Source organism: Lipophrys pholis, assembly GCF_963383615.2.
Source record: "Lipophrys pholis genome assembly, chromosome: 2".
In the NCBI taxonomy this organism is placed as follows: Eukaryota; Metazoa; Chordata; class Actinopteri; order Blenniiformes; family Blenniidae; genus Lipophrys; species Lipophrys pholis.
The window spans coordinates 37,151,045-37,174,619 of NC_137636.1; the positions used below are offsets into that span (position 1 = coordinate 37,151,045).

General features: G+C 41.1%; 1 protein-coding gene across 3 annotated transcripts in view; it reads right to left on the reverse strand.

The window, feature by feature from the left end:
- Positions 1-17,443, reverse strand: part of LOC308106724 (receptor for retinol uptake stra6-like) — a 20,539-nt gene extending 3,096 nt beyond the window's left edge. For 2 of the 3 annotated variants that reach the window (XM_080458630.1, XM_080458629.1), the window contains exons 1-15: positions 17,112-17,443; positions 16,460-16,526; positions 14,812-14,897; positions 14,582-14,721; positions 12,252-12,418; positions 11,610-11,717; positions 8,695-8,762; positions 7,090-7,169; positions 6,401-6,462; positions 6,147-6,309; positions 5,997-6,072; positions 4,989-5,122; positions 4,302-4,419; positions 4,098-4,199; positions 3,224-3,387 (exon numbers count right to left, since the gene is read on the reverse strand). In XM_080458630.1, coding sequence (XP_080314756.1) covers positions 3,224-3,387; positions 4,098-4,199; positions 4,302-4,419; positions 4,989-5,122; positions 5,997-6,072; positions 6,147-6,309; positions 6,401-6,462; positions 7,090-7,169; positions 8,695-8,762; positions 11,610-11,717; positions 12,252-12,418; positions 14,582-14,721; positions 14,812-14,897; positions 16,460-16,526; positions 17,112-17,212 — 1,636 coding nt within the window. In that variant the 5' untranslated portion in view covers positions 17,213-17,443. Of the gene's footprint in view, positions 1-3,223; positions 3,388-4,097; positions 4,200-4,301; positions 4,420-4,988; positions 5,123-5,996; positions 6,073-6,146; positions 6,310-6,400; positions 6,463-7,089; positions 7,170-8,694; positions 8,763-11,609; positions 11,718-12,251; positions 12,419-14,581; positions 14,722-14,811; positions 14,932-16,459; positions 16,527-17,111 lie in introns of all 3 variants that reach the window. The other variant, XM_080458631.1, reaches the window with a different exon arrangement.
- Positions 17,444-23,575: the final 6,132 nt, after the last annotated feature.

A 23,575-nucleotide genomic window follows, 5' to 3' on the forward strand; every position in this document is an offset into this window, starting at 1 on the left:
CAGGTGAAACCATGTGAGGGGGGAAGTGGGCCCACCAGGTCAATGTTGATGTGTTCAAACCTCCTCTCAGGGACAGCAAAAGGCTCCAACGGGGCCTTAGTGTGGCGGTGCACTTTTGTGCGCTGACAGGCCACACATGAGTCGATCCAGGCCCGCACGTCCCTCTTCAGCCCCCTCCAGACAAACTTCTGAGCCCCCAGCCTCGCTGACGTCTTTCTGTCGGGAAGGGAGAGGCTGTGTATTGCCTCAAAAACAACCCACTGCCAGCCGACAGGGACCAGTGGCCTAGGCTGGCCGGTTGAGAGCTCGCACCACAACTTGACCCCTGAGTCACCGACTGCAACCTCCTCCAGGCGCAATCCAGTGTCCGAATCTTTGAGCGACTGAATCCCGTGGTCCGAAGCCTGTTACGTACTCATACGTGCGTAGTCGAGACCCAGCTGCATCGTGCTGATGATCGCTCTGGAGAGGCAATCCGCGACCACGTTGGGCTTGCCGGCGATGTTTCTAATGTCTGTGGTGTACTTCGAGATGAATGACAGTTGGCGTTGCTGGCAGGCAGACCACGGCTCAGCCACCTTGGACATGGAGAATGTGAGGGATTTGTGGTTGATGAAAACCGTAAACCAGGATGAAATGGAAGTGCCGGATTGCCAACCAGACGCCGAGCAGCTTCCTGTCAAAGATGCTGTATTTATGCTCCCTGGGGACCAGCTGGTGGCTGAAAAAGGTGAGCGGTTGCCAGGCACCATCAAACACAGCGCCAACCGCGTAGTCAGACGCATCGGTTGTGAGGGCGACCGGGGCCCCGGGTGATGGATGGGCCAACATGGTGGCCCGGCACAACGCGGCCTTTGTGTCCCCAAATGCCTTTACTCTCTCTGCGGTCCAGTCGATGTCCTGCTTGGGGGTCTTGTCCTTGAGGGCCTCGTACAGCGGGCGCATAATGTGAGCTACCCGGTGGATGAATCGGTGGTAGAATGTAACCATCCCGAGGAACTTCCATTGCCCCCGGGCCGAGCATGGGCGGGGAAAAGCAGAAACGGCCTCCTCCTTCGACGGGAGGGGGGGGGGAGGCATCACTGCTGATGAGATGCCCAAGAAACTGGATGGACGGCGCTCCGAAGACACACTTCGCCGGGTTAATGATCAGGCCATGCTGGTCGAGCTTTGTGAAGAGGGCCCAGAGGTGTGTCAGGTGCTTCTCTTTAGAGGAACTGGCGATAAGCACATCATCCAAGTAAACAAAGATGAAGGGCATGTCCCTAAGTGCCGAGTCCATCAGTCGCTGGAAGGACTGGGCCGTGTTTTTCAGGCCAAATAGCATCCTGAGGAATTCAAATAACCCAAAAGGAGTCACCACGGCTGTCTTCGGGATGTCTGCAGGGTGCACCGGGACTTGGTGGTAACCCCGCACCAGGTCCATGTGGAGAACAGGCGCTTCCCTGCCAAATGCACAGAGAAGTCCCGAATGTGTTGGACTGGGTAGCGGTCCGGCGTGGTGGCATCATTGAGGCGGCAGTAGTCGCCACACGGACGCCAGCCACCGTCTGGTTTCGGAACCATGTGGAGTGGCGAGGCCCATGGGCTGTCGGGACGGCGAATGATGCCAAGGCGTTCCATGTTGGCGAATTCAGCCTTAGCAGTCGCCAGTCTTTCCGGGTTGAGCCGTCGGGCCCTGGCATGGATGGGGGGGCCTGTGGTCTCGATGTGGTGCTCAACTCCGTGTTTAGCTGTGGTGGCCGAGAAGGTGGGCTGCGTCAGGCAAGGGAACTCCCCGAGAAGCTGCTGGTACTTGCCGCCCTCAGAGAGTAAGCTGGAGAGACCATCGTATGTCCCCTCGTCGTGGACACACACGAACGAGGTGAAGGTCAATGCGTCTACTAGGCGGCCATTCTTAACATCCACGAGCAGCCCGTGGGCGCACAAAAAATCTGCGCCAAGGAGGGGAAAGGCGATGTCGGCCGTGACAAAGTCGACCGTGACAAAGTCCCATGTAAACCACTGACCCCCGAAACATAAGTCCACAGTCTTTGTGCCATACGTCCGGGTGGAGGTGTCATTGGCAGACGTTAAGGGCGGGCCGTGCAACCCTCCAGCAGCGTCATCCACTGTAGCCGGCAGGACTCTCCTCTGGGCGCCGGTGTCACAAAGGAATTTGCGCCGAGAGAGGGTGTCGTCGATGAACAGCAGCCGGCCCTCCGTGCCTGCGCTCAGGCCTGAGCCTTGGCTTTTCCCGTCGCGTTGAAGTTGCAAGGGGAGCGGCACCTTTTTGCCTTTGCACCAAAATGTGCGTGGAAATAGCACAAACCTGGGCTGGCACGGCTGTCGGCGGCAGTGTCTCTTTTGCCAGGGGAAAAACCAGCCCCAGGGGGCGTGTAGCTGCGCGTCGGGGGCCAGTACGTCAGGTGCATAACGCTGGCTGGTGAGGAAGAATCGGTCCGCTTTCTCCGCCAGAGCGCGTGGCTCAGTAATATTTGTATTTGCAAGCGCTGTCTGGACGTGCGGCGGCATTTGTCGCAGAAACAGTTCCATGAAGAGAAAATTTGGTTCCTCTGTACCCATCAGGTTTAACATAATTTCCATGTGTTCAGAGGGTTTGCTGTCGCCTAGGCCCTGAATAGCAAGGAGACGTCCGGCTGCCGCTCGGATCGCGACAGTTCAAAAATTTTGAGAAGGTAAGCCTTGAGCCCTGCATATTTACCCTGGGCCGGAGGAGATGTGATAAAACTCACTGCTCTGGCTGCCGTGGAGCTCCCAAGCGCTGAAACTACGTGGTAATAGCGCGTGGCGTCATCTGTAATCCCACGGAGGTCGAACTGAGCCTCTGCTTGCGCAAAACCAAGTTGCTGCGGACGTCTCCCAAAACTCAGGCAATCTGAGAATGGCGGGACTTGCCATGTCGTTTGGCTCGGTATTCTGTTTAGTCTCAGAATCTTCAGCGGCACTGACGTCGGGGTCACCAATGTAGTGCGCAAGGACGGGAGTCGGAGGCGGCGTGTCAAAAGACGGTGCTAAAGCTGGCTGTTTTAATGACAGTAAGACGTTTGCTTTACAACCTCTCGTAGCAGACTTCTCACTCCGTGAATTACTCATAACAGAACAACAACAGGACATATCCAACCGTATAAACAGTCCCCCCGGAACTCTGTAACTTAACTTAGGTTCCGTGGGTGAATTATGTAAACTCACTACAATCTCATAAAAAGTGAAAAATGTTCACCCGGGTCATGCAACTCTGCGGTGCGGTGCAGCAGACTGACGTCGATCCGGCCGAGGTGAACGATGTTGTACAGAGCAGTTATCACCATCCTCCAGATGGCCACCACCAGACCCACCACGATGTTGACCAGGAACAGCAAGTAGGTGAGGAGGAAGAGGCTCTCCCTGCAAATCAACACTGATCAGTCTGGACACTTTCACTGACGTCATGGAGAGCCGACGAATGGTGTTCAACGCTTTAGTTGAAGTTTAGGACTCTTAATTCTTCATTAATATAAGCCTCGTTTTGTTTCCACAGATTTACACACAACAAAAATGTAAAACAAACAAACGTGTGAAAAGTCTATTGCAATATTTTTTCTAAAATGCAATCAGTTAAAACTACTTGGTCATTTATGAATGAAATTGAATCATCAATAGTGGAGATAAAATGGCCAAAATGATCACTAATTATCCAAATTCACTCATGCATTTATTTTGAGAAGGGATTGTCCTCTGATTAAATTTTTGTTTCTTATTTTAAAACACATTTTCAAAATTCTTCTCTAAGAACTTCTAATCTCATTTGTCAGCATATACATGATATATCATTTCTCACTTATTTCTACTTGATAGATCAAGTTCAGTAATAAAATGTTGTCGAACAAATGCAAATAAGTTGTCTTGTAAAATTTGAATTGTTTGTCTCTTAAATGTCTTCGGGAAAACATGAGACCAGCCTCATTTATCAATAATAAAATCAAATTGTTGCATTTGTAGTGATAGCAGCTGAATTTATACATACTGTGTACCCCCATGAAAGAAAACATAACAACAACAACACACCAACAGCAATATAGTAACACAATGAGTGACACTTGAATAAACCAACGTACCTGTTATTTAAGTCTCTCGTTCCAGCTTCCTTTTTGATGAAGACAAACTTTGCTGTCACATGCTGAAGCAAACCAACCAGAATCAGGGTCACCCAGGCCGGCCTGAGACACAAACAAACAAACAAACAAACAAACAAACATTATTGATATATTTAGGTTTTATAAACAATTACAATCTAAACTATCTCCATAATCAGTTCTCACCATGCCGTCCCTGCTATTTCAAAGACCATGATGTTACGACCATAAAACACTGGGATGATGATCAAAAACACCAGAAATAAGAAGCAGATGAAGAATACGACTGTCTGGATCACCATTCCTGCAAAGACGTAAGAAGACATTTTAAAATCTGTTTAAATCTGGAGGATGAATCATACTCTCCGGCTCCAAACCAATAACTTATTTAAAACAAAAACAAACAAAAAATGAGCATGTTGTATTGTTTGCAAATATATTCCATGGTATCTGAAAATGTAAATCTTTGAAAACACCACACATTTACACTATTTTGTAGGTTTTTACCTTTAAATCCTACAAACTTTCCCAAATACTGTGTACTTCTAACAAGCACAACTATGAATAAAACATTGCCCGTGATCTTCATCAGAACACATCTTGAAGTCGACATGAATCATTTGATCACATGTTGATTTTAATAGAAGAAACATTGCATTTTGTAATACCTCTGCACGTGTCTAATATACGTTTGACTTAAAGGTGCCATGAAATGAATCTCCAGTTCTGCGTATTAATGCTTCAAAGCAGGTTTGTCAGTTGGAACTTGAATACGAGATAAACTGGACGAGTTGCATTTTTCATTTAAGATACTTTAAAATTAGAAGCGGAAATGACTTTGTAGTTAATTTTCCTTTTGTCTCTGAGCTTTACCGAGGCAGACGATCGCAGCCTGGTATCCTGTCAAACCCATCCAGCAGACGACTCCTGGTTTAGACGGACAAATCGTCTTCTGGCTGCTGTAAATGTTGTAAATGTCTCCCTTATACAGTCCTCTCAGGTTTGATCTGAAAAGGATTAAAACCAGAGACACATCAGATAGAGATAAACGAAGCCGGACATAAAATGAAAGTCACCAAATAATAGATTTCCACAAAAATTCATCATATTGAGTGGCTGATAATAACACATACAGAGTGAATGATAATAATCTTTAACCCTGCAGGTAAAAAGTTTAGAAATCTGAAGCTCATAATTAAAATAAATAATAAAATTTATTAATTGATATGAAAAAAAAATGAAAGAAAAATCTAAATCTGTTAAATTCAGTTTAATTCAGTGTGAAAATAAATCAAGTCATAATGAAATAACTTATTACTCATTCATATTACAGAAAAACCTGTTTAAAAACTTGATATAAATCAAAAGCACAGCAGCATTTTATTTAAATTCAAATTAAACATTGATTGTCAAATCAAACAAAACAAAAGGAAACGCAGAAATAAATATATAAATAAATCAAGTAGTCATAGAAAATTTATGTCAAACTTAATATTCAAACCCAAGTTTGTATTGAAAAATACACTAGAAAGTTTATGTTTATAATATTGAAGGAATTGAAAGAATTGAACTCACTGTTGTTAAAGACTACTTGAGAAAAGTACAAAGTACTTTTCCCCCAAAGTAAGTTTGAAACATATAAAAACAACACTGTGATTTTTGCAGTTAGTTGATTAAATAAATGCAGATGGGACGGATCAATATGAACTTCTTTAAATTGTGTCTGTACAGGAGACACTTCTAATTTCAGCTGCTCTGCATGGCGTCAACTGGTCTGATAAACAAAGCCTACATAAATCATAAAAGCACAAGTATAATACTTTATTAAAATCATGTGAGTGTCTGGTTCTGATGAAACCATCGCGGGTTTATTGTACATACCTGTGGAGGACCATGGACCTGGCGAGCATCACGATACTGACCAGACAGGACAGGGTCATGGCACACAGGTAGCACACTGACGCAAAAAGAAAATCACATCAAAGATTCACGTTCAGATTGTGGGACAACGTCCAAAAATAAAACACAGACCTTCCAGCAGCCAGGTGTAGAAAATGACGATGTGGACGACCTCCATCCTGTCGTCTGACAGGACGACCCCAAAGCCCAGCAGGAGGAAGGCGATGTTTTCATCGATACCGGCTCGAACGATGTGGAGTGTGGGAATGACCAGCACGACGAGCAGCAGGGCAGTCTGCTGGGACAAGCCAGGAGCTCACATCACCCGGGAGTCAAAAATACTCAAATGAAATGCTCTGAAACTGAACTAAAAGAGGAAAACTTGCATGATAAATGGCCACACCGGTGACAAACGCTGACACGGCCAGCTTCAGCGGAAAACGAAACACTGAAACACAAAGTGCAACATCACACTATGAACCCGAGTCTCGTTTATGTGGAAATTCCTTTTACTGCTTCACCAAAAGGTCAGAGGTTCCATGTTCCAGTAAACTGTGTCCAGATAGCCTGTATGAGGCTCCAGAGGAAAGTCTGGCATCTCCCTCACTTGCTTGCTCTGTTTTTTAGTGATTGTGAGCTCATACAGGTTCATCAGAGATTTTCCCTTCATGATGTCATGTGGGGAAATAACCCCTCCCTCTGGTAGAGAACACTCACTTTGACCATCCCTCAGGTAAATGAGCTCTGTCCTCTAGAATTAGGAGCAGTTGCCATTTTTCCTCTTTGAAAACGCTACTGGGAAACAAACATGAAGTCGGCGTGGACAGACACACAGCTCATTTGTATTTAAAGGTACAGACACAGAAACGGCCTGTTCTCAGTGGAGCCACTAGAGGGACTTTAAAACTGGATGAAATTCAGGACCAAGGCGATTTGGGGAAATACACTTTGAATACTATGTCTTTGAACCTGTGAAATTCTTGAAAAACTGTATAATGTGGGACCTTTAACATTTTGAGATAAGCTAATAACTGTGACGGACACAATGACAGTTCATGTGTGTGAGGACACTCACCTTTTTCAGGTATATAGATATAACTTTTGGGCACCTCCAGTATTCTTTCTAACAGTGTTGGTTTGTCTGCAGCTGAAGAGCTTCAACATACAAACAGAGAGAAAAATCATCAGACAGCAGCTCCAATTCCTCAAACCATGAACATCCAGAAACGATGGGTTAACTGTGCCTGATTTGAAACATTTAATCTTGTGTGTAGAACCAGATGTGGAGCAGCTGCAGAGGCTCTCAGTCACAAGAGGTTTGAATTACAGGCCACATCTTTATCTAATTACAAGCCTGCAGATCAAATGTTCTCTAAACCTGCCAACAACGCTTCACCGCTTCATAACCGACCCCAAGTCTGCTCAGTTACCTGGACTCAGTCTGAGTTTCATTCTCTGCATTGATCTACGTTTAATAAAACCCCACTTTCTTTCATTCTGACACTTGAGGTGAGATTTTCAGTGAAGGACGTAAACTGTCAAATGGTAAAGAGAGAATCTGTCTCAACACATCTGAGATTTACGGCTGTTTCTCTGTGGATTTTACACAATGAGATTATGAAACAATTAAGTCATCTGGGGATTTATTTGTTTTACCCTCAATCAGCTCTCATTGGATCCACAGCGTCAGTTCAGTTCCACATCCTTATAAGCATTTATTATTCAATAAACTAAGACATAGAAAGTTTTACTACATTGAAAGGTTTCTAAATCACTTATAATTTATGTGAAATCCTGAACTGTGATTGTTAAACTCTTTCTTACTATTAATTGTGTCATTTATGTGAAAAGTGATTTCTATTCGTATGCATGTCTAACATCTGACAAACTGTCACTCAAACTCTTCAAAAAGCTGTTCAAGGGAAATACATCGCTCAAGTACTCTGTGGGGGCTATATGAAATACTTTCTCCAAACAAAGTAGCATGATATCACAATCTTCAATTTTTATCATTAGTTTGTAGAAAATAAGGTCATTACACCTATAAAGGGCTGAATAGAAGCCAATAGTATCCTGGATTCACTGAAGAGCGTTTCAAATATGATTCAAACAAAAGAAAAGCATGTTTTGATTGTGTATTTTAAACCGAAAATCAAAGTAAAAAAATACATAACATCTGTACTGTTTTTCCCATTTGCCTACCTGAGTTGGACTCATTTATTTTTCTCTGAATTTATGGGTTCAATTCTTTTGCAGTTTTTGGGGGGGTGCTTACCTAAATACCTCAAGTGACAGAATTTCATCTTTTAAAGGTCGGGGGGCGAAAAGCTATAATACACAGAACAATATTGTTTAAACAGAACAGAGGAAATGACCTCTAGTGTTGTTCCATTAAAGTCAAACTAAAGTTTATTAAATGTGTAAAACGGAGGCAAACTATAAAAATCAGCATGTTATAGTCACTGATCTGTGATGTTTGGAACATATTCACATTCTCACAATCAGGCACAATTGTGATTAATATCAAGAGTGAGGATTAGATTAAGCTGCAGGAAACGTTTACGTCAAACATAACTTTTGTTGTTCTGCTGTGAGACGTCAAAGTGCTTCTGTCTTTGTTTCTAGAAAATATTCTAGAGTCCTCCACATTTCTCATGTGACTCGACCTTCATCTCCTCACCTGACAGCCGAAGACTTTTTCTTCAGAAGTAACTTCACATAGGTGGTGTAGTAGCTGCTGTCAAGATCCTGTCAGATTTAAAAAAAAAACAACAACAACAATAAACAAACATGTTGTGGAGTTAGAAAGACACAAATATGTTGTACTGCGGTGAAATCTGGAATAAAGACATGAAAATGACTACATCCACCCCCATATACTGTACATGTCCACACTTATAGGCACCGTCTGCATATTTTTATTATATTGTATTTTTATCTGCTTTTTTAGTTTCTGCTATGTGTGCTTCTTTCTCTTTACTATCCTGCTGTACCACTGCAAATTTGTCCACATGTGAGATACATAAAGGATATCTTATCTTATCTTAAATGCTGTTTTCATGAAAAACTTCTCACTATAAGGAGAGAAGACCGAACAGTGTTTACTGTTGGAACCCAATCCGTGTTATTTTAATGCTTTAAAAAAAGAAAAAGAAAACATCCCTGCATTCGTCATAATCTTCTGGAGGACGCTGAGTTAAACCCACACAAGCTGCTTAAAGTAATCACCGTTCTGTTTTACATAGTTGAAATTCATGTTTCTCATTTGAATCCTAATGAGATTTCATAATTTTAACATGTATACCGGTCGGCCATAACATTATGACCACCGACGGGTGCAGTGACAAACTCTGAATATCTCTTTATCCTCATATTTGGTGGTGGGTGGATTATATGAGGCGGCAAGTGAACATTTTCTCCTCAAAGTTGAAGTAGAAGAAGAAGTTTAAACGGTCTCATCTGAGAAAGTCTTAAAGGACCTGCTGCCAACATACTGGTGCCAAACTCTCCGAGGTCAAGTCAAGTCCAAGGACTCAATCAGGGAAAGAAAAACATGTTCAGTCAAATTTCTACATTTTGTTCTCATTTCCTTTGTAGAATCAAAGTAACTTTTGAAATTGATAGCAGTTAATCATTTAATTGATTTTCTTATATTGACAGATTGTATTGTGTCCCCTGAAGACAGGTGTCCTCTCTTCGGAGGGACGGGTCACGAGGACAAATTGTAGGACCAGTTGATATTGAAGGAACCAAACACCAAATATGTTCTGGTTATTTAAAAGCACATAACTGAACCAATACAAAGATGCATACAATATAAATACACATATACATGTATATAAGCTGTATACAAAATAACCATTAAATAAGATTGAATTTACTTCAGGGACCACATACAGTCCAGTTTCATCTTGAGTGGAACAGACTGGTAAAATATTGCTATAATAACCTTTAAATTTAAACTTCAAAGTTTTTCTTTGTCGTTGTCACAGTGGATGTAATGAAATCATCTATATCTATATCAAACTGTAAGCACTGAAAATTATAACAATCTCAACATAAAGGCAATTTTAATGAAACATTCTGGTGCAAAATACAATGAAATGTCAAAATAAAGTAAGTAAGTAAAATTTATTTATAAAGTGCTTTTCATAGATAGAAATCACAAAGTGCTGTACAAGGAATGAGTGCAATAAGACAGAACAAACAAATTGCATAAAAATACAGTAAAAGTGAGGGAAATATTTAGTTTAAAGCTTGCTTAATTAAAAACATTTTCAAATGCTTTTTAAAAGAGTTGTGGAGTCATATATCACATCCCAAAAATATCTCCACTTCTGCTGCCACCGTTCTCCACCTTTCCTCAACGAGTTTATGTTTCACTTCAGCAGTTCTGAGCCTCTGGATCTTTATTTGCTTTTACATTGTGATTGTTCAGACGGGAGACGGAGGATCTCCACAAGCGTCCAGTAGCTCTGGAGCATGAGCAGCCGGCGTGCACATGTCGCACGGTCACAAAATTTGGTCTGCGTGTAGTCCACCACCACGGGGTCGGAGCGGACACTCGCGCACGGAGGCGGATGACGATTTTGACGTCACGAGTAAAACGCGTGCTCGTGGACACTCGCGGACACTTGCGGACAATGGTAGCATAGAGAGGCCTTAACGCACAGAGGGGCTGACGAAGAGGAGCTTCACAGAGCAGCACCGAGCTGCAGGGAAGCAGTGATTATTCAGATCTCAAACTAACCTCCTGACACCACAACGTCTGAATATTCCAATAATCGGGTCCAGCCCAAGTACTTTGGCCGCTTCAATGTAGCTCAGCTTGAAATTTACCAGGAAAACCTGTTTGTTATCCTCGTCAGGCAGGTCGTCCTCATTAAGGTGTGTTAACAGGTAAATATGTGTCGGTGAACAGTGACGTGTCCTCCCAGTACAGGGGGTCGCTCTTACCGGGTCTGCTCCTCACAGGTTCTACTGTCTGTGTGTGTGTGTGTGTGTGTGTGTGTGTGTGTGTGTGTGTGTGTGTGTGTGATCCATCCATCCATCCATCTTCTCCCTCTTCTCCGTTTCCGGGTGGTGGGGGTGTCAGTCTGAGCACCGTCACCCAGATCACATTGCACCATTAAGAACCTTCCTGCAGGTGGAGAGCCCACAGGAAGGTGGAGAGCCCACAGGAAGTGTGTGTGTGATGAAAATGTGAAATACGAATTTGGGACTGAACCACTTTGAGGTTTCTTTGTTGTGAGTAAAAATCATTGATCACACAAAGTGAGACACAGTAACAGGTGATAAGGTTTGATTTTGGTAGTTTTCATGTTCAGGGTTCTCAACCTCTGTATTCTGCTGCTTCTTGTTCTCGTTAAATTAAAAATAAAGAACAGGTGAGTTTCACAAAGTGTCCTGTGTTCCCTGCTTTCATTATACCAATTATATAATGACAAATAAAGCATTCTATTCTGCTTCAGGTGAGCTTCGGCAGATCTTGATGAGAAAACAAGCCCAGATAATGTGACACTGCATGATGCCTGGTCATAATGTTACGGCTGATGGTTGTACGAAGGACAAATGGTGAAATGTAGAGTTTCTCACCTCGTCAGTTTTGGGTCCTTTGACAAACAGCAGAGGAAACTGGACACAGAGGTAGGCGAGGCAGGCCATCTGAGGCAGACTGGCAAGCAGAGCGTAGAATTTATAGATCTGTGGAAATAGAAAAAAATATTGGCCTTGTTTTAGTGTTTGCAAAATAAAATGTTTTATGGAATTTTGGAGAATAATTCAACAATACTTGAGATAAAAAATTTTAAATAAAAATAAAACATTCAATGAGGCATCATTCCAGGTATGGGGACGATTATTACTGTTGGAAACCATTAGAAGGTGAAGTTTGAATTATATGACCCTTTAAAAGATCAGATAAAAGAGCAAATAGACAATCTGAAGTCATGTCAGTATTATTATAATACAAAGCTTCGCAATTTCAGAAAAATGAAATTAAAAATATATAATATACTGTCGAGAAAGTTGTTGGTTTCAGCTGAGTTAATTTATCTTTCATTTAGTAAAAGTCTTTAACTCACACTCATCAGAAAGAAACTCAAGAAAGTTTTACATCTCATGCTTTAAGTTATCTAAGAAAAGAATTTCTTCCGGGGTGATTTTAAAATCCACAATGATAAATGAGTTGGTATTCTCTTGGAATAAAGCATGATGAAGGTGTGACTGGTGTTTCACCTCTGGGGTCTTGGGACAGTCAAACTTCTGCCACACCAGGACTCCGAAGTGGCTGAAGGACAGAAGCGTCCCGAACACGTAGCCTGCTTTGTGCTGCAGAGTGCTGCAGACCAGCAGAGGATAATACAGCACCGGATAGTAGAAAATGGAAATGATCTTCATGTACTCTGCCAAACAAGACAGAAACAGAGAAAAGGGAAGCATCACACTCTGATATTTAACTTTTAGTAAATCAGTGATGAAAAGATCCAAAGGGACAGATTGAAACCTAAAACATTTGAATGTAAAACTCCTTTTCTATTGTACATTAAACCAGTAAAGCTTAAATCTGATTGTTATGTGGACCAACCAGCTTTAAAGACAGAAATTCTAATGAAGCTTTGTACGATTAAAACGCTGCATTTATTTTATTTTTCTTACATTTTCACTGGAAACTATAAAATTGACCCACATGGTGACATTGTAAAAACTCATTAATGCACTTTATTATGTGATTCACTTTAGAAGTTTATACTTTAACATTTCATATCCCACTTTAGCAATTTACTTACCAACAATAATTCCTCTTCTAACATTTCCTCAGATTTTCTGTGTTTCGATTACCTCCTGCGGCGCCTGTCAGCACTGCATCGTAACGTGTTGGTTAACGTGGCTATTATACATATTTATTTGTATATACTGTATTATTTTGCACTGTTTTCTTATAGGTAAAGAAACATAAATCTAATTTGAACACGTAAGACATTTTTCTTTATACAAATAAAACGTAAAGAATCTAATTAATTTAATTAATTGAAATTTATCAATATATACAAAGTTTTCTCCCAGCAGGCATTTAGCATATTAGCATAGACCTCATGATAGAAAGTTAGAATCTGATATATTGTTTTCAACAAAACCAATAAATGAACTTACAATTCCTTAGTAAAATAATCACCGGTAAAGTTATTCCATTTTACAAGAAGGGCGACAGACGCCACTTCACAAACTACAGACCCGTTTCTCTTCTCCCACTATTCTCCAGAATCCTTGAAAAACTCTTCAATGACAAACTAGATGAATTCATAGAAGAATACAGTTTACAATCAGACCGTCAGTATGGATTCAGAACCAACCGGTCAACATCACTAGCATTAATTGAACAGAAGACTGACAAGAAATTCTATAAACAATAAAACAAAATCACATGAAGCACAATTAGTCACGATATACCGATCAATAAACTGGAACTAAATGGAATCAGGAGAGTTACTGAATTGGGTGAGAAGTTATTTATAGAACAGGAAGCAGTTTGTGAAGATGGGAGACTGTTATTCTGACTGTATGGCGTCCCACAGGGCTCAGTGTTGGGACCTAAACTGTTCATAATGTACATCAATGACGTATGTAAATTGACCGCACCAGTGAAATTTATATTATTTGCAGATGATACGAATATCCTACGTACTGGTGAGGATTTGCTGAAAAAAATTTGGGAATTAATCACTTAAGAACTAAATAAAATTAATCTATGATTTGACAAAAATAAATTAGCAATAAATCTGTGTAAAACAAAAATCATGATATTTGGTAAATACAAAGCAATCAATCAGGTAAATGTACAAATCGAGGGTGTAGATATAGAGAGGGATGATCAAAACAATCAATTATTGATGACAAGATTTACTGGAAACCTCATATAAAACATGTTCCAAACAAACTAACCAGAAGTTTGGCAGTCCCGGCCAAAGCTAAAGATCCGTTAGACCACCAATCCCTTTGCATTCTTTATAATTCACTGCTGTTGCCTTATTCAACTTTAGCTGTGTGGAGGTCCGGGGAAATACATACGTAACTTCGTAACAAATCGGTATACCACAGAAAAGAGCAATAAGAATTGTTTTTTGTGAGCACACTAACTCATTATTTTAAAATGCAAAAACTTTAACTTTAATTATTTTAATTTTAAGGAACTTTTGTCACCGAGTGGTTGACGGGGATAAAGGAGTGTTTGGGGGGAGGAGTAAATAAGTTTTAACTTCTTCCTTCTCCGTTTCGTTCATACAAATGTAGATCAAGTGTTGTTTTTGTTTTATTCATCGAAATGTTTCTTTTTTATTCTTCTTTTTTTCTATTTGTATGTTTGAAATGAAGATTCATTCTTTGGCGTTACGGAGATGTGAGCAGGATCACATGACTGAATTACCAGAGCTTTTATTCCACGGTCAGGTTTTTAAGTGAAACAGTCTTCATTAGGACCAAGTGTGTTTCCTTTGAGTTGAAGGTGTAACAGTGTTTGTGTGAGTCCCACTGCTCGTCCCGCTCACCCCAGATAAACTACAGAGGTTTACCTTTAACGTCCGGCGCCGTGTCTCTGGAGAAAGGCAGAGGGTCTGGAGCGATCACCAGCACCGCCAGCTTGCTGAACATCAGTCCAAACACACACATCACCAGCCCTTTCTTCTGAGTCTGGTCCAGGAAGTTTGCTGGACTACGGTCATGAGAAGAATCGTCATCGATTAGAGATGGCCTCAGACAAATCTGAAGTCTAATAATCATAAGAAACATCTCTTGTATTGACCTGAAGATGCTGGACGATCCTCTGGCGAAGCCCTGACACAGTTTGTTTTTCCTGGTGAGAACTGCCAGGATCAACACCACCACCAGCTACAAGAAAACACCATCGGGACTCCTGTTAAATCTCAAACCATGAAGTATTACCACACTAGAAGAGTAGTTTATTTATATTAACTAGTTACTGAACACTTACATGTATTGATAAACCTCTAGTAGTTCTGCACATGCTCAGTAGAGCCACTTAGAACAAAGTTTTCTCGGTGGCGCATGACTCGCAATCCATATTCTCCTGGTACTTTTATTTTGACAGTCACTGTAATAACAATCCAACTTAGTACTTTTATTTTGACAGTCACTGTAATAACAATCCAACTTGGTACTTTTATTTATATCCATCCATCCATCTTCTCCCGCTTCTCCGTTTCCGGGTGGTGGGGGTGTCAGTCTGAGCACCGTCACCCAGATCACATTGCACCATTAAGAACCTTCCTGCAGGTGGAGAGCTCACGGGAAGGTGGTGCCCGGCGTGGGACATGAACCCTCTACCTTGAGATTGGGGGTCTCATTATAATTATTTATATTATATTTGTTTTCTGCTGGTTGTTCAGTACTCAAACTAACACCAGCACCATCTCAGGCCAGGCATGCCAACTCCATCGTTTTCAGTGTTTCTGCTGTTTTCATGTAAACACACATTGTTTTCAAAGCGTCGCCTTGTAAACGCAAAACTTTTCTGAAACGCAAAAACACGTTTTCCACTGGAAACACTGTTGTGTAAACGTGACCTTAGTCAACAAACAACTTCAATTAGATATAAGAGACAGCGTACTATTATTTTAAAAAACAACCAACTAGACACTAACATGATCTACTTTAGTGTTTGTTTTCATTTAGAACATTATCACGTGTTGTATGTTGACCTAATATTGTGCAAATAAAAGCTTGTTTTGTTGTTGTTGACAGAAACTGTAAGATGAGAAGGTTCAACCTTAAAGTAGGTCGTTCTGATCAGTTGTTGTTTTTTTTAAGCATATTCTTTGTATTCACTCTGGATAAATACTCATTTTAATGAGGTTCCTCCTCAGTTGGTCCAGTTACAAGCGAAGGCCTCTCTAAGTCCTCCTGCCCCACTTTCCTTCTCCAGTAACCGAAACGATCAGTGAGAACTCGTCGCGGCCGCTTATCAAGACAGAACAAGACGGTGCAGGATGACGGAGGCTTCGGTTCTCCGGCTCGATGAGCCACATCCGCTCGTCTCTCTACGAGCTGCTGAGCCGCAAAGTGTCACCAAATCTAAATCAGCTTTGACAGGAAGTTCATGAGAAAGAAAACTTCTCGTCTGGTTTCTGAAAAGCTCCTTGTTCCACTGTTGCTACACGCTAAATGCTACATGAAACATTTGAGCGCCGAAGCAACACGTTGGGAGATGACACTCACTGGAGCTTCTTGTTCACGGCCAAAACACAACAAATATTTGTGTATTTTAAAGGAGAAAAACATTTTCCATGTCTAACGCCTAACATCGCCTCTCCGGGGATCTTACTGACTGGAGCCGGCAGATATTTGATCATGAACAGTTTCACTTATCTTCATCCACAGTCAGCAAAATATGCATTTATGTTTACGATGAGAAACTTTCTGAGGATACTCACAGAAATGGACAGCATGCATATGTTGAAGAGGTTGTCATCTGCTACAGGGTCACATGGTAAAATTACTCTGTGACAAAAAATACACTTGATTAAACGTTTGGTTCTGACCCAGAAAAAGCAGAACATTTTTATTTCTGTAGAAAAGAGAACATTAATGATTCCCACTGAATAACAGCGGCAGTGGAATCAAAATATATGTCTACAAATATATGTACATGTAGTATTGCATGTGTTCTCTTAAACTCTAACTGTATAGACATCTATGTCTTTGTGCATGTGTGTATTCGTGTATGTACACAGCTAATGCTGTGTGTGTGTGTGTGCGTAAGTGTGTGTGGGTGTGTGTGTATATCAGTACACACATCTATGCACTTGTACTGTATAAACATGTACTTCTACCAGGTGTGTGTGCTTTGCATGTATATGTGACTATGTGTGCATGTTTATGTACACAACTATCGAACATTTTGTGTGTTTTCATATGTGGACTAATGTACCTGGACAACATTGTCCACCTGTCTTTGTCCCCAAAAAGATTAATTCATCACACATTTCCTCCTTTGAATCAAACATGATTGTCGGATTTAAGTCATGCAACAGTCGGATAATCAATCCGGAGCAATTCGTGACCTTTCAGTGTATTTCTACTCACTCTTTGGGCGGCTGCGTTGGCTCTGCGTTGTTGGAGTACCAGTCTGAGTAATCGTAATAAGAATACTCAAAGGGCTCAAACTCAGCCTTGCTGTGATTCATGACAGCGGCTGAAACAGGTGAAACAAGTCAAGACAAAGAAAAGAAAAGAAACTATCCAGATGCTCCTCCGTCAGGACGCCCTGGCTCCACCGTCTGCTGGTGCTGCACCGTGTCACCGGGGCAGATTGACCCGTCCAGAGCTCAACACTGCAGATTAGGAGCGGCGGCGAGGGGAGGGAGAAAACCTCCTGCACAATTCCTCACTTTAACATCACAGCTGCTTCTGGGAGTGAATTCATGAATGACTTTAGAGTTTAGAAAGAGTGAGGGGCTGCCTGAAACACAATAGCTGAAAAGTACACACTAGTAAAGAGTTTAATACAGTGAAGAATGATTAAAAAAAAAAAGGGGGGGGGGGGAATCAAAAAGGTAAAAGTGCTAAAACTGCTAATAACAACTACTCAAGTGTTCACGACCTTTATGACTCAAAGAAAGATGTTTTTTCCACTTTCCACAAAATGTTATTTATTTGGGGATCACAAAAATGTTTCACTTTTAAAAAATAGTGTTGTTTTTGTAATACATATAAAAACTGCATTATTGGTTGAATTTATTTTAATTCAACTTGTTGGCCATTTTAGTTTACTCTTTAATTTTTCTAGCTATTTTAATTTGATAAATTTTAATGGATTTGAGGGCTTCTTTTATTTTTATTTTTTTTAATTGTTTCCGCTTATATTTTTTCCTTCAATATTTTAGGCGACAATCTTTCCCGAATATTTAAATAAAATATCAGGGAAATATTTTATAGGAATCTTTTTCCCCTAACAATAAAATTATTAAAAAGATCTAAGTTTTTCATGTTTTTTTTTTTTTTCTTTTGCAATGTTTAAGCCATTTTAATTGTTTGCCAATAATTTTTGTGATTCTAGCTATTTTAGCTATTTTAGCTATTTCCTTTCTTGTTCAGCTCTCTGAGCCAATTCATCTATTTCGACTACTTTAGACATTCTTACCTTTTTAGCTCTTTTGAGTGAATTTCAACAACTTTTTCTTGTGATTTTAATTTATGTTAACTGACCTTAGATCTTTTAGCTCTTTGGCCATGTTATCTGTTTTACATTTTTATCCATTTTTAAAGATAGCCTGAAGTACAAATGAAGTAAAAACAAGATAAAAGTGTTTATTTTCCTATAATTTCCTGAACGCTTCAGGGAACCACTGCACAGCGGCAACCTGGTCTCTGTGTCTGTGCTTCTGAATGGCTCAAGCTTCCCTCTGATCCGTCCATTTGAATGCATCTTTCTGTCCATGTCTGCATGACGGCCTCGATTACGATTGTGCAACCAAGCAGCCCAACATAATGTCGTGTAATGTCGGGACTGTTCATGCATCCCTGAGTAGATTCTCATCAAGATTAGGTAACGTTGCAACGTGGCTTCAACCTGCTGGCCTCCCTCCGCCTGTTACTCAAGAGTCTAATCTTATAATAAGATGGAAATCTTTGCTATAAACAAAGCCCGGCTTTGTGTGAGGAAAAGAAAAAAAAAAAAGCTTAGTAGAGGCAATAATGAGAATGCTGACACGTGAGGGAAAGTTTGTGTATTTCAAAACTTTGATTCCAAAACCTCATGCGAGATGATGGAGTGTGGAGTTCCTGGTCAGATGAACTTTACCTGAACTTTATTAGAGATGTTTCTACTGAGAGTTCCAGCTTCATGCAGAACGTTGACAGCAGCTCTGGACCCGAGCTGAAACCTCACACTTCGCTGTGAAATCCCATGAATATCCTCCTTTCAGTTCAAAGTTTCTTAATCTGGATCGGTGAGCTCGTTCATATGACAGAGGCCGCAGAGGGCTTGTTGATCTGATCCCTGGATTTTCCGACCTTGTGGGCGTCCGAGGAGCCTGGCACGGGACCCCGACACTCATCTGGTGCTGTTTCAACACTGAAAGGCTTCGGCGGATGTGCAGGAAGTCCAGAGTTAGAGCTCAGTTCAAGTCTGTGGACCATCGAGTCCATAGTGGGAGAAGAGGGACCTTCACCCCCTGGCCCTTTTACCATTGTAATAGCAGTACTGTTGTTTCATTAATCTATTACAAAGCATTAAAAGGTCAATTTCTGCCTCTTTGTTGTTTGTTTCTGATGTTTCTACATTTGTTAAATCAAAGAGTAAAGTTACACTCTCATCACACAGACATTTGTTTGAGGCAGATCGAAAAACCTTCAGTGTCTCAGTTCATCTTCTGTCGTCTTGTTTGTTTAGGAAACTGTGAATTAATTGTGATTCTGAGAAGTTCAGCTTCTACAAACTTTTAGTGTTTTAGAATCAGCAACTAAAATCAGATAGATAGATAGATAGATAGATAGATAGATAGATAGATAGATAGATAGATAGATAGGTAGGTAGGTAGGTAGGTAGGTAGGTAGGTAGGTAGGTAGGTAGGTAGGTAGGTAGGTAGGTAGGTAGGTAGGTAGGTAGGTAGATAGATAGATAGATAGATAGATAGATAGATAGATAGATAGATAGATAGATAGATAGATAGATAGATAGATAGATAGATAGATAGATAGATAGATTCTGTTGCACTGACATGACGTCTTCAGTAACCATTGCATCAGTATTGTTCTTCTAAGTGAAATTCCCATCCTCCACTAGAATCGTATTTCTTAACAAGATGTCAACAGATAGTCGAGAGCCTTTTTATTTATTTTTTATTCCTCAAGAGCTTTTCGAAACGTCTTTAATGGGCTCAGTGTTTCTGATCTCAGCAGCAATTTGAACAAATCAGAGCAGGTTTCAGTCTCATCTGAAGTTTACTGGATTTTACTAACAAGACGAAAAAGCCTGTTTCTATAATGGAATAAATGTTGTATTGAGTGACGTGCTGTTAAGAAATGTTGAAGAAAAGACTGGCAGACTTTTATCTTGAATGACTTCTGGGACTGAAACATCATCCCTGCTTTTATTTAGTCAAGACAGACGCCACCATGATCATCAATACTGTTCAAAATACAAACAGTACATCGTTCTATAAAGACCTTGACTAGTTTACTCACTTACATATTTGTATAATAGTTTAAAAAAACTGTCTTTGTGAATAATAATGATAATAGAGTAGAAATGTTCCACTTTTATCCCTACCTGGGAAAAAAAACAGATATTTGAATCTTGTCAAATGATTTAAATATTAAACTAAAAAATAGAGAATTGGTATTTTTTAAGTTCTAAACTATTTTTATTTCACTGATGCGTAATTCCTTCGAATCAGATAAATAACAGTTTTTGACTGTTTTGTGCTCTGAATAATAGTTTGCTCACACATCACTTCACTGCTTCTAGTGTTTATTATATCATATTATATTATATTTTATTATTAGGGTCCAAGCACTGAGTGCTGAAGGACCCTATTGAAATTCTAAAGATTATTATTATTATTATTATTAACTCTTGTACTTTTTTCATTATGGGAAAACATGTTTTTGAGGGCCTAAGCATACAGGTACATCTCAAAACATTTGAATATCATGAAAATGTTCAATATTTGTTGTCACTCATTTCAGAAAGTCAAACCCAGATATGATCTCGGCTCATGACACAGAGTGAAATATTTCAAGCCTTTATTTCTTGAGATGTTGATGATGATGGCTTACAGAGAGTGAAAACCCAAAATTCAGTGTCTTAGAAAATTAGAATATTACATAAGATCAAGAAAAAAAGGATATTTTAAACAAAATGTAAGTCTTCTGAAAAGTCTGTTCATTTCTCTGCTCTCAATACTTGGTTGTTCCTTTAGCATGAATGAGTGCATCTCAGCGGCGTGGCCTGGAGGCCATCAACCTGTGGTACTGCTCAGGTGGAATGAAGCCCAGGAAGCTTTGATAGCAGCCTTCAGGTCATCTGCATTGTTGGTCTGGTGTCTCTCACCGTCCTCTGGACAATAGAACAGAGATTGTCTCTGGGGTTCAGCTCAGGCCAGTCTGCTGGCCAATCCAGCGCAGTAACACCAGGGTCATTGAAGCAGCTTCTGGTACCTTTGGCAGTGTGGGCAGGTGCCAAGTCCTGCTGGGACATGAACTCAGCGTCTCCATAAAGCTCGTCAGCAGAAGGAAGCATGAAGAGCTCTAAAGTTTCCTGCTGGATGCTGCCTTGACTGTGGACTTCAGAAAACCCAGTGGAGCGACAGCAGCAGAGGACATGGCAGCTCAAATCATCACAGACTGAGGAAACTTCACTCTGGACCTCAAGCAAGGTGGATTCTGAGCCTCTCCACTCTTCCTCCACACTCTGGGACCTGGAGTTCACTCTTCCTCCACCCTCTGAGACCTGGAGTTCACTCTTCCTCCACACTCTGGGACCTGGAGTTCCAAATGAGATGCAAAATGGACTTTCATGTGAAAAAAGGACTTTGGACCACTGAGCAACAGTCCAGTTCTTTTCCTCCACAGTCCAGGTGAGACTCTTCGGACCTGGTCTCTTGTTCAGGAGTGTCTTGACCCCAGGAAGACACATCAGAACCCCATGTCTAGGATTGGTCTGTGCCTAGTGGCTCTTGATGCGCTGACTCCAGCCTCAGTCCGTCCTTGTCCAGCATTTTGCTGGACAATCCTCTCCAGGCTGCGCTCCTCCCTTTAGCTGCTGCACCTTTTCCTTCCACTCCACCTTCTCTGAACATGCTTGGATCCAGCACTCTGTGAACAAGCAGCTTCTTTAGCAAGGACCTTTAGTGGACGGTGTCAATGACTGTCCTCTGGACATCTGTCCAATCAGCAGTCTTCCCCATGATTGTGTCCCCTCCTGACCCAGACTGAGACCATTTAAAGGCTCAGGGAACCTTTGTAGGGGTTTTGACTTCATTAGCTGATGAGGGTGAGACACCAGGACTTTACAAAACTCAACTTTTCTACAATATTCTCAATTTCTGAGACACTGAATTTTGGGTTTTTACTCTCTGTAAGCCATCATCATCAACATTTCAAGAAATATTCCACTCTGTGTCATGAGCTGAGATCATATATGGGTTTGAAAATGTTTGGTATATTCTCATTTTGTGAGATGTACCAGTACAAAACCTTTTACGACACTTTGCAAAGTCATCAGGGGAAAAATTTGATAAATTGTAGGAATCCCCCCCCAAAAAATGGGTCACCTGGAAAATTTGTAAAATTCAGCCTTCGAATAACGATTCACCTCGAGCTACAAAAGTCGGCACACATATGTAACACCCCAAGATGCAAATAAGTCTCTTACACTCAAATACCGAAAACTCAACAGGAAGTCCGTAATTTTGAAATATGTATTGGATTTTTGCAGAGTTTGGTCCAAATTGAATTTTCTTGAGAGAACTAATCAAATAAAGTAAAATTGGCTTGGTGATAGAATAGAGATTGGTGAACAAAACGTATTCAAATGGCTCCATAATATCTGAGGGCGGGGCCAAAAAGTTACGTTTCACCATGAAACAGGAGAGGTACATCCGAAAAGTCCCTCCTATCTCCTTATCTATGGACTTTACCTTAACCCCCGGATGATGTCATGGGGTTAGTGAAAGGTGTTAGGATGCTTCCTAAAGGAGTTAGTGAAAGGTGTTAGGAGGCTTCCTAAAGGAGTTAAGGAAAGGTGTTAGGAGGCTTCCTAAAGGAGTTAGTGAAAGGTGTGAGGAGGCTTCCTAAAGGAGTTAGTAAAAGGTGTTAGGAGGCTTCCTAAAGGAGTTAGTGAAAGGTGTGAGGAGGCTTCCTAAAGGAGTTAGTAAAAGGTGTTAGGAGACTTCCTAAAGGAGTTAGTAAAAGGTGTTAGGAGACTTCCTAAAGGAGTTAGTAAAAGGTGTTAGGAGACTTCCTAAAGGAGTTAGTAAAAGGTGTTAGGAGGCTTCCTAAAGGAGTTAGTGAAAGGTGTGAGGAGGCTTCCTAAAGGAGTTAGTAAAAGGTGTTAGGAGACTTCCTAAAGGAGTTAAGGAAAGGTGTTAGGTGGCTTCCTAAAGGAGTTAAGGAATGGTGTTAGGAGGCTTCCTAAAGGAGTTAGTGAAAGGTGTGAGGAGGCTTCCTAAAGGAGTTAGTAAAAGGTGTTAGGAGGCTTCCTAAAGGAGTTAGTGAAAGGTGTGAGGAGGCTTCCTAAAGGAGTTAGTAAAAGGTGTTAGGAGACTTCCTAAAGGAGTTAAGGAAAGGTGTTAGGAGGCTTCCTAAAGGAGTTAGTGAAAGGTGTTAGGAGGCTTCCTAAAGGAGTTAGTGAAAGGTGTTAGGAGGCTTCCTAAAGGAGTTAAGGAAAGGTGTTAGGAGGCTTCCTAAAGGAGTTAGTGAAAGGTGTGAGGAGGCTTCCTAAAGGAGTTAGTAAAAGGTGTTAGGAGGCTTTCTAAAGGAGTTAAGGAAAGGTGTTAGGAGGCTTCCTAAAGGAGTTAGTGAAAGGTGTGAGGAGGCTTCCTAAA